Consider the following 14810-nt stretch of genomic DNA (forward strand, 5'->3'; position numbering starts at 1 on the left):
TATTCATTCAGACTCTCCTTCGTGAGAGCGTAATGTAATAATATGTATGTCTTTCAACTCCACGTCTTTCAACTCCACGTCTTTCTCCCTTTAATTTATCCGCTTTTGGTGGTTAGTTTAGGGACATGTTTCAAATAGCATACCTTATGCTTGCATCCATTCATCTTGTTTTACATGCACCGGGGCATAGCGCATCATTCAAACCGCATTGTCATTTCAATATTTCTTTGAATACGTGCTTAGACCGCATGTTATTTCATTGTTTCATATGCCATGTTAAGTAGCCGAGCCTATTAATTGCATATTGCATGTATTGCATTAGACATCTTGCATAGTTAGGAATCATGCATATTTTTCTAACTCATATCTTTTTGGCTTGGTGTACTAGGAGAGTTTTTAGTGCTTTAACATACTTGCATGAGTGTGAGTGATTGCCATGACTAGCATACTTGCCACAAGGCTAAGTGCTTATTTGTTAAACTGCTTGAATGCCTATGAATGAAGGCTTGTTGTTTGAATTGGAACGATTCAACGAATGTACGTTTTAAGCCCACTATGTCTAGTGGCAAATTCACAACTTTAAGCCCACTTGAGGTGGCAAATTCAAACCTTTTTCGCAAAACAAACATGAAATTGAATTGTTCTAATTCTTGCAAATTAGTCTATACTTGCTTGTACGCATCACATAGTAATGCTAGCCTAATAACCGGACAAGAGCATATAATATTGATAAAAATCATATCATGATTAGTAAAGGCCGATCTTTAATCAGGCGAGTGGGGGTGCTCAATTCATGACCTTCCCCTCTCGTACCTAAGTTCTCGACCCGAGGCAACTTTGTTGATTACGGACACGTGGCCTTTAGCACGAGTCATGGGTTTCCTAAATGTCCTCAAAATAAAATATTTAGATGGCGACTCTGTATCTGGCAAAGCAATCCAATTTTGGCATTTTTTGATTCAAAATTAATTTTCCAAACGATTTGCCAGATTTTGACTCTTTGGTGTTTATCAATTTTACATTGCACTTGTGAGATTAGATTCAGAACCACGAGAGTCTGAACTGTAGGGCTTTCTTTCGAGCTTCCAAAAGGAGACGCAAAAAAGGTCGAGCTACATCTTCATAATATAGCCTAGCAGGGAGGTGAACATCTTAGTGATCATTCTTTGAAAGGTCATCCCGACTTTTTTCAGGCCAAAAGACATAACCTTATAGCAGTATAAGCCTCTCGATGTCGTAAAGGAAGTGATCTCTCGGTGTGGTTCGTGCACAACTATATAGTGGTAGCCGCAGTATGCATCCAAGAAGCTAAATCTCCCATGACCAACGGTAAGATCCACTAGCTAATCAATTTTTGGAAAAGGGAAGATATTCATGGGGTAAGCTCGATTGACCGTCTTATAATCGACGCACACCCGCCATTTTTCATTCTTCTTTGGCACTACCACGGTGTTGGAGATCCATCTTAGGTAGTGTACCTCTTCGATCGCCCCTACTTTCAGTAGATTCTTGACCTCCTCTGCCACCATCTCAGTGTGGCAAACTGTTGACCACTGCGTCCTTTGTATAACTGGTCCGACATCTAGAAAAACATTGATTTAGTGGCAAACAAAGTTTGGGTCGACGCCAAACATGTCATTGGGCGTCCACGCAAACACTTCTATGTTGGCCACCAGAAAGTTCACGATTTCCAATCTCTCTTGGGCAGACATAGATGACTTAGGCAGAAAGAACTTGCTTAGATCATCCTTATCGATTCTAAATTCCACCAGGTTTTTAACCGTCTTATCTTCAACATTCTTGCCGATATCGTTCAGGACCTTCTGATCTTTCGGTCCTTCGATCATTTGCACAAAGCGCTTAGTTACTCGGCTTCCATTTATAGCCACGAAACACTGTTTGGCCATGATTTGATCACCCCACACTTTCTCTATCATCCTGGTGGCAGAGAGAAACCTCATTACCTGGTAGTTAGTCGATGTGATCGACTGCTTGGCATGAAGCCATCCTCTACCTAACATCAAGTTGTAAGTCAAGGGCACCTTCAATATCCAAAACTCTACTTGCTTGACAACAGACCTCGGTTTGACCGATAGGATAATCTTCTCAACTGGCCACTCTGGTTGCGAGTTAAAGCCGATCAGTGTGGAGCTAGGTCTTTGTCCTCCAGCTTCAGTTACTTGAAGGCGTCATAGTACATTATTTCGAATGAGCTACCTCAGTCGATCAGAATGTGTTTGATGTCGAAGTCTTTGATGCACAGCGTGACGACTAGTGTGTCATTGTGTGGGGTTTGAATTCGCTCCAGATCTTTGCTGGGGAAAATGATGGAGTCTATGACTTTGGCATTGCCCTTTTTCACGGCAGGCTAGACGAACAGAATTTCCTTAATGTGTTCAGCCTTTTTGATCATTCCCCTAAGTTCGCATACCCGTGTTGGTTCAATGATCCTATGGATCACGTTGATCACACCCTGGAGAGAGGCGTCCAGAGTAGCTAAGCCGTTGGGTTCAGTTTAGCCTTGAGGGGCGACCTCAACACCCCGTTGATGTAGCGATCCAAGTGCCCACTGACACAAATTCTTCCAAGTGTTGCTTCAAGGGCACGCAATCTTCTGTGCGGTGTCCTCGCTCGTCATGGTAGGTGTAACGATATCGTGGGTTAAAGCCTCTTTGGGCATCCCCTAACTTAGCCGGCCACCAGACATATGCCTCGTTACGGATCTCGTTAAGGATGTGATATATTAGAATTTTGAAGAGCGTGGTGATGCCTGTCCGAGCGTTTAACTTTCTCTTAACATCATTCACGGCATCGCAGGGGTAATTTGCCCGGTCGGAGTTGTTGTTCTTGTTGTTGCGATTGTTTTCACGACTCTGATCCCTTCAACGGTTGTCTGGATGATTTTTCTCATGTCCGACAATGTGAACTTTGCTTTCAATTCTTTTATTTACTACTGTCGGATTTGCCTTCATGAAAACAGTAGCCGCTGCGTCATCCTCGACTCGGATGTGCTCATTGATGCATTACATAAGCAACTTCATGGTTGAAGGTTGGTTCATGGTAAGCAAGCCTCTAAGTCTATGTCTAACTAGAAGACCGCGCTTATATTGGGTGATTACTAGGTTTGCCAGGCAATCAAAAATCTCATTGAATGTATCCCAATACTTGGTGTTGTATGCCTTTAACGAGTCTCTCGATTCCATCTTGATCAACCTCCTTGGGAGTTTTGGTGTTTGTCTTGAATCAGGTGACAAATGCCGCCACCAACTGCAGCCACCTCTAGATACTCTTCTCTAACAACCTTTCGAACCACTTTAGGCCCAATTGACCTAAACTCGATAGAAAAATAAGGCACATCAATGCATCATTACATCAGTAGCCAACCATCACTTGCCGGAAGTGGCTCACGTGCATGTACGGATCGATTTTTCTATCATAGAGCATAAATTTTGGCTCGTGAAAACCGGCGGGGGTAGTATGTTCTCTATCTCGAGAGAACAAGGGGTGGCGCTCAGCCTCACAAAGTCCCTGTCTAGTGGCACATGCGCAACCAGGCGTGGTAGTGACATTACGACCTCTTCGCTGGCACGTCCTCTGTAGGCCAACCGCTGTAATGCTGGCACCTTCTGTGCCTTCCTTTGGCATGTTCGCTCCTTCAATATGTCCCTCAAGTCCCCCAATTGATCAGAATAAGAGTATCTCGACGTCGATGATAGACGCGAAGGCCTGTGGCTGCTGTCTCAAGTGTAGGATACCTCTGCTGGAGTTGTCAGCTCTGAACCTTCTGGTGATGGAAAGTGAGGGTATCAGCCTCCTATTGCGACTGTCTGAATGATGGGACTGGGCACGCTCAATATGGTTTCTCACTCCAACTACGCTATTTCACTTCAGTTGGTGCTTCATAGCCTCTATCTTTGTCACTATCTTTTTGATAATGGCACCCTGGTCTTTCAGCTTGCTCTCCAGGTGCTGAGTGTGTGATCCACGTCGTCGGCGGCGTCCTTCTAGACTCATAGAGCGCCTAGAACTCCTTACGCGTTTGCCTCATGCGTCTTTAGAGGGTCCTCGCATAGAGGTCTCCAGACCAGTCATTGTTGGAACAGCAAGCAAGTCATTTCGCCGTTAGACTGACTCTAGTGTAATGTCATCGATGATGGACTTCGGAACGTCGTTGTTCACCATGGAAAGTGGTCAAATGAGCTTAGAGGTCAAGGTTTTGTCTGTTTAATATTCCCACAGATGGTGCCAATTGTACGGGGAGCAAATATTCTATGTTTCCATACTCCTTATGTCTAAGCTACTCACGTCTCTGAATAATGTCAGTGAACTTGAAAACACAACGATAATGAGCTGTCCGACTGGTGTGCTGCCGAAAAATCCCTCCGACGATCAAGTTAGCACTGAAAGAGAGAGAGATAGAGAAGAAGACAAAAGAGAAGATAACTCTACATCAAAATATTTCAGACTTATTACATGGAGGCGCCGCAGGGCTTATATAGTTTTTGTGCGCGCTTCCTTGCTCATCCTCTCCTAGGCACGTGGATGTACTATCATTTCTCCATCTTACACGTGTGCGTACGATAATACTGCCAAATAGTATCGACAAAACAACCAAACGGTATTGACATGCACGAACAACGGATTCTTTCCTCTGCTCTCCAATTGGGCCACGTGGCAGCTCCTGTCGAGCTATCCACAATCCGACGTGTGGCTGTCCATTCCAAGACCGGCCTCCACCAACCATCCTGTCCCTGAGACGTCCAGCTGGTCGACCACAGCTCAGGCAGGCCAGTCAAACTTGCCTTTGGTTTATACCATGGTCCCACTCTGCTTGGACCACCACAACTCTGTTAGACCTGTTTGGTACATCAATAGAACACTACGACTGAGATGGTGGAGCTCGGTAAACCCCGTAGCAGAGTTAATCAATTCGTCTGGCCCAGCTTACCGCAAGGTAATGGGCCGAGCTAGGCCCATCTTGTTAACAGCTCTGCCCTTGCGCGATCAAAACTCCCTTCTCAGATAGATAGGTTAAAATTATTGAAAAATATAAGTTAAAATAATTTGGATAGATAGGTCAAAAAAATGTACAAATACATTAAAAAAAATTGAGAAATATAGATTAAAATAATTTAGATATATAGGTTCAAAAAATTAAACAGATAGATAAAAAAATTTATACAAATAGATGGTAGTTATGAAACACCCTTAGTAGACCTTTGTACCAACAAATATCTTTATGTCCCTAATAAAACCATTCGTGTCCTCAATGACTTATACAGGTAGGAATGTGGATTTATCAAGTTTTATCTATGAGAGTAACACATGTTGATTGCTAGTCTATTAGGATTACAATACGCAGTTAGGCCTCATTTGTTTTGAGAGATAAATGTGAGAATGAGATTGAGATAGTGGTGGGACTTATTATGTGTTGTGTTTGTTTGGGAGATGGAGAGGGAATTCATAATCCCATGAGATTAGGATGGGCCTTGGTAGATGAATATGGTATTGGGAAATCAGTTCTCCGGTTTAGGTTTTTTTTTATTTTTTTTAACATGTTGAGCATTTTATTTTAACATTGATGTTAAATGTTTTTGTATTTTTTGTTAAGTAAAAATTATAATTTTATTCATTCTAATATTTTATATTTCTTTTAGATAGTAATAATTTAACAATTCTTATACTAATAACTATCATCAAAATAAATATAATTTTACTTAGTACTTCACTATCAATCTCTTCTATTCTACCTCTAAAAACAAACGGGACCTTAATATATTGAAGTTGAAAGACTCAATTTATTTTGCTTAATTTTTGAATTTTTAAGTCATAAAATTAGTTGCTTCGTGTAAATTTATACCATGGCTACATTTATCTATTATGTTTTGCTTATGATATTATTTAGTACAATAATAACATTATTTTTGTAAAAATTATATATATTATACTAATAATTAGTAAGATAATTTTAAATTACAATACTTCGCACCCCCGAAATTATAACAGTTCACAACCTCTAAATCATATAGATTCGCACCCCTAAATTATTTATATTATAAAATTTTAAAAATAGTTTTGAAATCAAATTTTATCCAACATTGATCTATTCTATTTGTTATATTTTTGTATTATTTAGAGTTACTTATATTCTTTTATTTATTCTTATTTGTTACTATTTTATTTTTTTGTTCATATGTTATTTATGTTTTAATTTGCTTATGCACCTTATTTTGCATTTATTCTTTTTTATTTATTCTCTATAAATAGGAATAGTCTGGAAATAAAAAATATTGTTTACATTCAACACGGCATTCTTTAAAATGAGTTCATAAAAGTTAATACTGATTATTGAAACGGATTTATCATTTTACTCATAGATTTTCAACTATAAAAATTTTCAAAACTAAACTGCATAAACAGGATGAAAGATGATTTTATAACAAGTTACTTGATCATATTTATTGAGAAAAATATTACTTAAGGTTTTGATGTTGAGCCCATCATAGATGTTTATACATGGAGTAAAGTTTGGAACACTAACTAATGTACCAACTAACACACCATCTAGATACAATATTAGGTGGGATCCATGTTAAGTGGTGAAACCCACAAGTATGTCTTATGTCTTATGTCTTAGTAGGTGTGTTATTTACACCTCGTTTGGGAACAGGCTAATTTAGTAACTTTTTGACTATTTGACTAAAATATGAGTTAAAAAAAACTAATATGTTTGGGATGACTTTTTGACTTTTTACGAAAAGATATGCAAAAAAATAAAATGAAAAGAGAATCTTTAACTTTTTTGTATGAGTTGTTGATTTTTTAACTAATTTAGTAACTTTTTGACTAAAAAGGAAAATTTCCAAACGAGACCTTAGTATACTTATTAATATTTGTAGCATAACTGATATATATATATATATATATATACACTAGCAGACTATATATTATTTGTTAATATTTGGTAAGATTCTTTTTGTCAAACCTTTGGTTCAAAGTTTAAAATTCTTTCCTTTATCTAATTTTTTATTTTAAATAGAAAAATAGATACTTAGGAGAAAAAAAGTTTTAGGACTGACTTATTCGCGCTATATATAATATAGATATATATTATAAAAAGTGACAACTATAATAATTTCATATAGTAAACAAAAACATAATTATAATTACTATATTTGTTAAACTTATGTAAACAAAATATATTCGATTACATTTTTGTTCTCAATTATATTGATAAAAAATGTTCGATTAATAATAATATTAACTTTTTTATACTGGTATAAATAAATTTAAAATTACATAATAATTTTTTTCGATGAAAATTTATGTGTTTTATTGGTAACAATGCAATCATGACACAAAATATAATAAACAAAATATATAAATATGATCATTTAAGTATTATTGTATTTAAGGAAAAAAGTTCTAGAGAGATTTCTCGGTGCTTTAGCGACACTCCGACAATATTTCATTGACTCTCTTTACACTTCTAAAGTATAGATTTACACTCCTAAAGTAGAGATCTATAACTTTAGAGTGTAAATCTAAACTTTTTGTCTAAAATAAAAGTTTGAAAGTTTTCTCCGCCGATTTCGATATAAATTTTTAAATTTTCGACACTTACAATAATTCTCTCCTCTCTCTAACCTTCTCTCATACTATTGTAGATGTACATCCTCCTCAACTCTAGCTTCCAGTGGTGCCCAAAATACAGCAGCAGCGGAGATAAAGTTGGGCAGTAGCAACGAGACAACATCAATTGGATGACAGGCTTTCAAACATATCTTACTTGGTTTGATACAAATCTTACTTTTCAGACTACATTTTTTAGAAGATCAATAATTTCCGCGCCAACACCCCCCCCCCCCCCCCCCCCCCCCCACACACACACACACACACACACACACACACACACACACACACACACACAGCGCTTAAAATAACCCATTCCTATCTGTGTACCCTTCGCACACATGACATGGAATAATGCCAGCCAGATTAAAGCACCATATTTCAGAAGCCGTTTTGGTGTTGCAGCATTTCTTGGTGTCATCAAACTTTTATTGTCTACAAGTTAGCAATTTGCCTATTAAATCTTCAGTAAATGAAAAAGGGCAAGTAAATCCTTCAGCCTAAAATGTTCCAACTGCAAAATGAAATTGCAAAGACACCAACTTCAAATAAAATGCGACATTCAAATTACAAGGCAGCCTTATATCAGCCAGACTAGTACTTATGAAAAGTACTATACTCAAGAAACAACACACCCCCCCCCCCCCCCCCCCCCCCCCCAAAACCAAATTTTTTCTGTATGTTACTATACTCAAGAAACACCCACCCCCCCAACCAATTTTGTCTGTATGTTTCCATCTTCCATAAATACACACAATAACAACTCAATAAAGTGGGGGTGTGTTATATCAATCATACATATGTATGCAAACACATCCAACAAATCAAAAAGCACCCACGCCTCTCCTCTTACCTTCATCACGGACATGGATAAAACTGGTACATACAGCATATGCTATGCTAACTGGTTCACAAAATACACAACAATCCCTCACTCCTGCATATTTATGAATGTCTCTGCACACCAGGTGGTGCCGTTGGCATTGGGAAGTTACAGTTAAATTGGGCGTCCGCAAATTGTGGCGCCTCCACATATGGGCTCTAGAACATCCAACAATTGAAGAATAAAAACATGAATATTAACAACACAGAAGAACATAAACATATAAAATGAACAGATTATAAAAGAAAAACTTAGATGCATATTTTTCCCTTAATGCAGTAATGTTTCATCGACTTTTCCTTTATAGCATACTCTAAGTTGCATACTCAAACGCATGTCCCATATTCCTAGTTGCAATAACTTCAATATTCCAAATCTATGACTTGTTTATAATTTAAAATTTCGAGATACCACCTTCATAGTTGCAACACCTTAATATTCCAAATCTATGACTTGTTTATAATTTATAATTGAGAGAGAGAGAGAGAGAGAGAGAGAGTACAAGAACAATAGGTTTTATTAACGAGTCATGCTACAAACCCACAATTATATACCCAGAATTTACAACATGTGGTTAAGATTTAGGGAGATTTACGTGTAAGTCCTACTAAGTAGACTTATTGTCCAATAGGTCCTATGATAATTAATGACATTTTTCATCATACACTATTAAAAAGTCACTAATTGTTAATTTTCAGTGACAAGTTTGATAATTTTATCACAAAAAAGTCAATAATTATAAGTTTTATCGACAGTTCAAAAAAATCGTCAAAACAAATGTCACCAATTTTCAACTTTCAGTGACAGTTTGAAAAATTCGCCACAAAAGAAGTTACTAACTGTAAATTTTAGCAACAATTTATAAAAACCGTGACCAAAAAAAAAAAGTCACTAATTGTCAATTTTTAGCAACATATATAAGAAATCGTCACAAAAAATTATTTTTAATGATGATTGTACTAGGACTTATTTTCAATAGGACTTAATGGGAATTAAGTCTAACTATTAGGTCTTATTGGTAGTTTACCCTAAGATTTATTATATATATGGACCCTACTATACACTCATTCAATCTCTACCACTGATCTGCTCTCTAGGTAAATTTTGGGTACCCATTTTCCAGTGTTATCAGAGGCGCGACTAAGCGCTCGCCTAAGCGCTAAGCGAGGTGATGCGATGTGGTCCTATAGCGCTTCATACCCACTGAGGCGAGGCGAAATGGTGAAGCGAAGTCGAAGCACATGAAGCGAGGCTTAGGCGATGAAGCGAGAGGTGATGCGAATCGTTGTCACATCAAGCTCAAGAGGCCCTTTTCATTCTCTTCCTCGGAGGGGACTCAGGGGCACTGTCTCCATCAACACCGCTATCAGAATTAGACTCCGACCCAAAGCTGGCATCGCTATCTCCACTCTTTGACTCAGAGCCGGCCTCGGCATCCTCCTCGCGACCGAACCCCAAACAGGCTTCATCATCCTCGCTCTCGGACTCAGAGCGTTGACTCACTGCCTCCTCAGTGCCGCTGGTCTCAACATCGTCACCACTCAAAACCGGCTCCAAGGAAGGGGAGGTCTCCTCTGCCTGGGACTCGCTGCTCTGACCCCGAGCACCTTTACCCCTGCCTCCACACTCATCTCAACTGCTTCACTAGTTTTTGTCTGTTTTCAGTTCGACAGATCTGGGCCCTTGATTTGAATGACTTTCGTGCTATTTGTGGACATGCGTTGCACTTTATAATTGCTTTCTACTAAATAAGAAGTCGAAACCCTAGTCAATATCGTTCCAGTCGACAATTGCTTCGAAGAACCTCGTTGATTACCTGCTACTTCTTCTTCTTCCTTTCTTTTGACATCGTTCCGACATCATTCCAGTTGAAAAAGGAGGTGAGTCTTCTTCCGTTCTTCTCTTCATCTTCTCCTACTACTTCTTCCTTTCGTCTTGTTTTCTTCTTCTTCAAACTCCTTTTTTTTACAACAGGCCTCTTCTTTTCTTCTTCCTTTCTTTATCTTTTTTTTTTTTGTCTGCTTTGAAGAACTCTATTTTTGTCTTCTTCTTTTTTCCTTCTTGTCGACAGGCCCTCCCCCCCCCCCCCCCCCCAATTTTTTCTTCCTTGGTTCTTGTTTTGTTTCTCTTCTTATTTATTTTGCTGAAATTTTTTTCAATTAATTTTACTAAATTGATTTTACAATTGTTTAATTATTTTGTTGTGTTATTTTACAATTATTTTGCTGTGTTAATTGTATAATTATTTTGCTGAAAAAATTTCAATTAATTTTGCTGAAACACTATTTTTCCATGATTACCTCTGCTAAAAATATGTTGTTCTTTAATTTCTTTATGCTGAAACTGTTTTTTTCTTTGCACTTCAATTGTTTCTTCGTTTCTTAACATTGAATTGCTTGGTTGGTTAGAATTAGATGTCGAAGTCGAGTGACAGTAAAAACGACCCGGCATGGCAATATGCATGGATGGTAAATCCACAAAACCTTTTAAAGTTCATTTGCAACTTTTGTAACAAAGAAATGAATGGCGGTGTTTACCGAGTCAAGCAAAATCTTGCTGGTCGTTATAAAAATGTTGTTGCTTGTAAAAAATGTCCATCTCATGTCAAAGATGAGATTAAAGACTATATGTCTCAAAAAAGTCAATCACAAGTGCAATTGAGGATGGTTCCTGATTTTGATGAAATGGATGATGATGAAGATGATGATAATGAAATTTTTTAGATAAATCAACATGGTAAAAGGTATGTTTGTACTGAAGGTTCTACCCATCGAGAACAAGGAAATAGCTCCTCTAAATCAGTTGCTTCCAAACAACCAAAGAAAAAGGGACCCATGGATGCGTACTTCACCCCTAATCCGGAATGTTAGGTTTTTATTCTTGGCAATTTCATTTGACAAAACTCCTTTAAGTTGTATTTGTTTTCACACTTTTTTATTTCAGTAAGGCTATGATTGTTTAGATGCGAATCCAACTCGAATTGTGCCTTGCAGAGAAGTTTGTGATGTTAATACTTTTCCCCGCTCGAGCATACATCCTGTTTGGAGCATTTCATATAGTGTCCCCGCTCAAGCGTCAATTCCCACGCTCGAGCGGACCTCGCGATTTCAGATTCTATAAATTCGCAAGTTGCTCCAAATCTACGATTACTTCTCCAGATCTTCTTTTTGGTTTCTAAGGTTTATATCTGGGGTTATTTTGCTAGATTTCTTTGATGTTTTGATTGAGTATTCAACTCATGGTTTAAAGAGTATACATCAAAGGATTATTTGTTTGTTCTACACGAGAGAGTTGTTCTTCGGTGGATTCTGAAGAATTCGAGCCTGAAGCTTTGGTGGATTCTGGAGTGGCTCATCGTCAAGACAATTCTGAGGTGAAGGCGGGATTGGAAGAGACACATAGAGGTTGGTTCAATTCGGGCGTGGATTCGCTAGGTAATTGAGAGTATACCTGTGTAATTCCTTTATATCTTCTTAGTGGATTGTTTTGTGACTGTTGCCCGTGGTTTTTTTTATCACAATTGGAGGTGTCCAATTGTGATTTTTTCACATAAAATCGTCGTGTCAATTTGTCTTGATTGTTTGATTGGGATTGTTATATACTGCTTAAAATTGATACATAATCACAAATCAACATCTAAGAGATTTCTAGATTTTTCACGAAAGTTGCAGTGCAAAATCATAAAGCCAAGGGGAAGCAAACAAGAATTGATGATAATGATCCTAACAAGAAGGTGTTGAGAGATCGGGCTCTTGTTTGGTTTTCGAGGTGAATGTATGATATGGTTTATAGCTTTCAATGTAGTGAACTACAAAAGTTTTGGGCCGATGGTTGAAGCTTTTGAGCAATATGGTCCTGGCATGAAATCACCAAGCTACCATGAGATGCGGGTTCCTTATTTGCAAAAAGAGGTAGACCACGCTAATAAGACCATGGAGGATCATAAAAAAAATCGGGTAACATATGGGTGCTCTTTAATGGCCGATGGGTGGAAGGACAAAAGAAACAGGGCATTAATTAATTTTTTGGTTAATTGCCCAAGAGGATTAATGTTTATTGAATCCGTTTATGCTTCTAGCTTATCCAAGAATGTAAATAAGATGTTTGAATTGCTTGACAACTTTGTGGAGCATACTGGTGAAGCCAACGTGGTTCAAGTTGATACAGATAGTGCCTCAGCAAATGTGTTGGCCGGTTAGCAATTTAGATTACATTACTTAGTACTTACAATATAAATATGCAATTCTCATATTAAAAACTCGTTCTTTTTTTTTTTTAACTTGTAAGAGGGAAGTTTTTGGAGGCAAAGCGGCCACATTTGTATTGGACACCATGTGCAGCTCATTGCTTGGACTTGATGTTGGAGGACATTTTCAAAATTCTCAACTTCAACAAGACATTTGAAAAGGCAATTGTTGTGCATGGTGGTTATATTGTGAACCGCTCTGGTTTGTTGAATATGATGAGGAAATTTACCCAGTGCAAAGATTTGATCAAGCTAGCAAAAACCCGATTTGCAACTGCTTGTCTAACTTTATCAAGGATTCATTAACAACAAACTAACTTGAAGAAGATGTTCACTTCAGAGGAATGGACCACAAGCAAATGGGCGAAGAAACCACAGGGTAAAAAGATAGCACAAGTCATATTAATGCTTTCTTTTTGGAACACTATTTTTTATGCTCTCAAAATATCAAGTCCTCTTGTTCGTGTGCTGCGATTGGTTGATGGTGAGAGAAAGCCTCCCATGGGATATATTTATGAGGCAATGGACAGGGCTAAAAAAGTCATTGCAAAATCATTTAATGGAAATGAAGAGAAGTACAAGGAGTTTTTTGAAATAATTGACAATAGATGGAATGTTCAATTGCATAGGCCTTTGCATGCAGCTGGGTATTATTTAAACCCAGAGTGTTTTTACGCAAAGCCGAATATTGAGAAAGATAAGTTAGTCATATCAGGCCTATATAAATGCATACAAAGGTTGGTCCCAAACAGTGCGACAAGATAAAGTTTGCGCAGAGTTGACTACCTATAAGAAAGTTGAAGGTCTCTTTGGGATGGCTTTGGCCATTAGACAAAGAACTACAAGGGCACCAGGTGATCTATATTTTATACTTAAGTAATTTTAGTTAGTTTTTTATATTTTAAATATTCTTTCTAATTAATTAGTTATAATTAACAGCTGATTGGTGGAGTGCATATGGTTCTGAAACGCCACATTTGCCAACATTTGCCATCAACATTCTTAGTCTAACTTGTAGTTCATCTGAATGTGCGCAGAATTGGGGTGTGTTTGAACATGTGAGTACCTATTTTTAAATGTAGTGAATATGAATACCTATAAATTTATTAATACCTAGATAAAAATTTGACTATTTTTATTTGGTTTGAATTTTTGCAGATTCACACCAAAAAGAGAAATAGGTTAGCTCAAAAACGTCTGAATGACTTAGTATTTGTCAAGTATAATAGAGCATTGAGACGTCAATACAATTCCCGTGACACTATTGATCCCATCACTTTGACAAATATTGATGAAAGTAACGAGTGGTTGGTTGGGGGGATGGAGGAGGAACTTGTCTTTGAGGATGATACTTTGACATGGGATGATGTTGCTAGAGCTGCTGGAGTTGAGGAAAGTAGCCAAAGAACTAGATCAACAAGGGCAATAGAAAGGGGTCGTTCAACTTCAAAATCAGCAGCTAGACCTAGATTACAACTTATTGATGAGGAAGAGTCAATTTCAGATGGGGGAGAGGAAGAAGATACGGAGGGATATGATGAAGCCAATAATAATGAAGAATAAGTTCCTTTGCTTGATATTGAAGATGATTTTTAGAACCTTTGGATTGGTAGATTGTATTTGCCTTAATTGGATATTTTCTGTTGTTTATGGATATTTAGTATTTGGAATGATAAATGCATGATGGTTCTTGAAAATATTTATATTTTTGTCTACTATTTATTTTAAAAAAATATCCTTTGTGGTCGCCACGATTCGATGAAGCTCTCGCCTCGCCTTGTAGCCTCGCGCTTAGGCGTTAGGAGACCTTGTCGCCTCAGTTCGCTTTTCGCCTTAAAAAACACTGCCATTTTCTGGGTTCCCAGACTAATCCTTTATTAAATCTCCCTCAGTTAACTTACATTGTTATTCTTTCAAACAGATAAACTGAAAAGGAAAAGTCAATTCTCATACAGATACAAGTAAGACTATTTTTTCTTTCTTATTCCTACCTGGTAATTAATAGTTTCATGTAGCTTCATCACTGATGAAAAAACAGAAGTTTAAAAG

General features: G+C 37.6%; 1 protein-coding gene across 1 annotated transcript in view; it reads right to left on the reverse strand.

Annotated features, from left to right (window-relative positions):
• Window positions 1-8350: 8350 nt before the first annotated feature.
• LOC114276411 (chaperone protein dnaJ 10) overlaps window positions 8351-14810 on the reverse strand; it is a 31729-nt gene continuing 25269 nt past the window's right edge. Inside the window, exon 11 of the mRNA XM_082922478.1 lies at window positions 8351-8673. Within this exon, the coding sequence (XP_082778604.1) occupies window positions 8578-8673 (96 nt within the window). The 3' untranslated portion in view covers window positions 8351-8577. The remainder of the gene's footprint in view (window positions 8674-14810) is intronic.

The sequence above is a fragment of the Camellia sinensis genome, chromosome 3 (genome assembly GCF_055761805.1).
Source record: "Camellia sinensis isolate YWXY chromosome 3, ASM5576180v1, whole genome shotgun sequence".
Taxonomy (NCBI): Eukaryota; Viridiplantae; Streptophyta; class Magnoliopsida; order Ericales; family Theaceae; genus Camellia; species Camellia sinensis.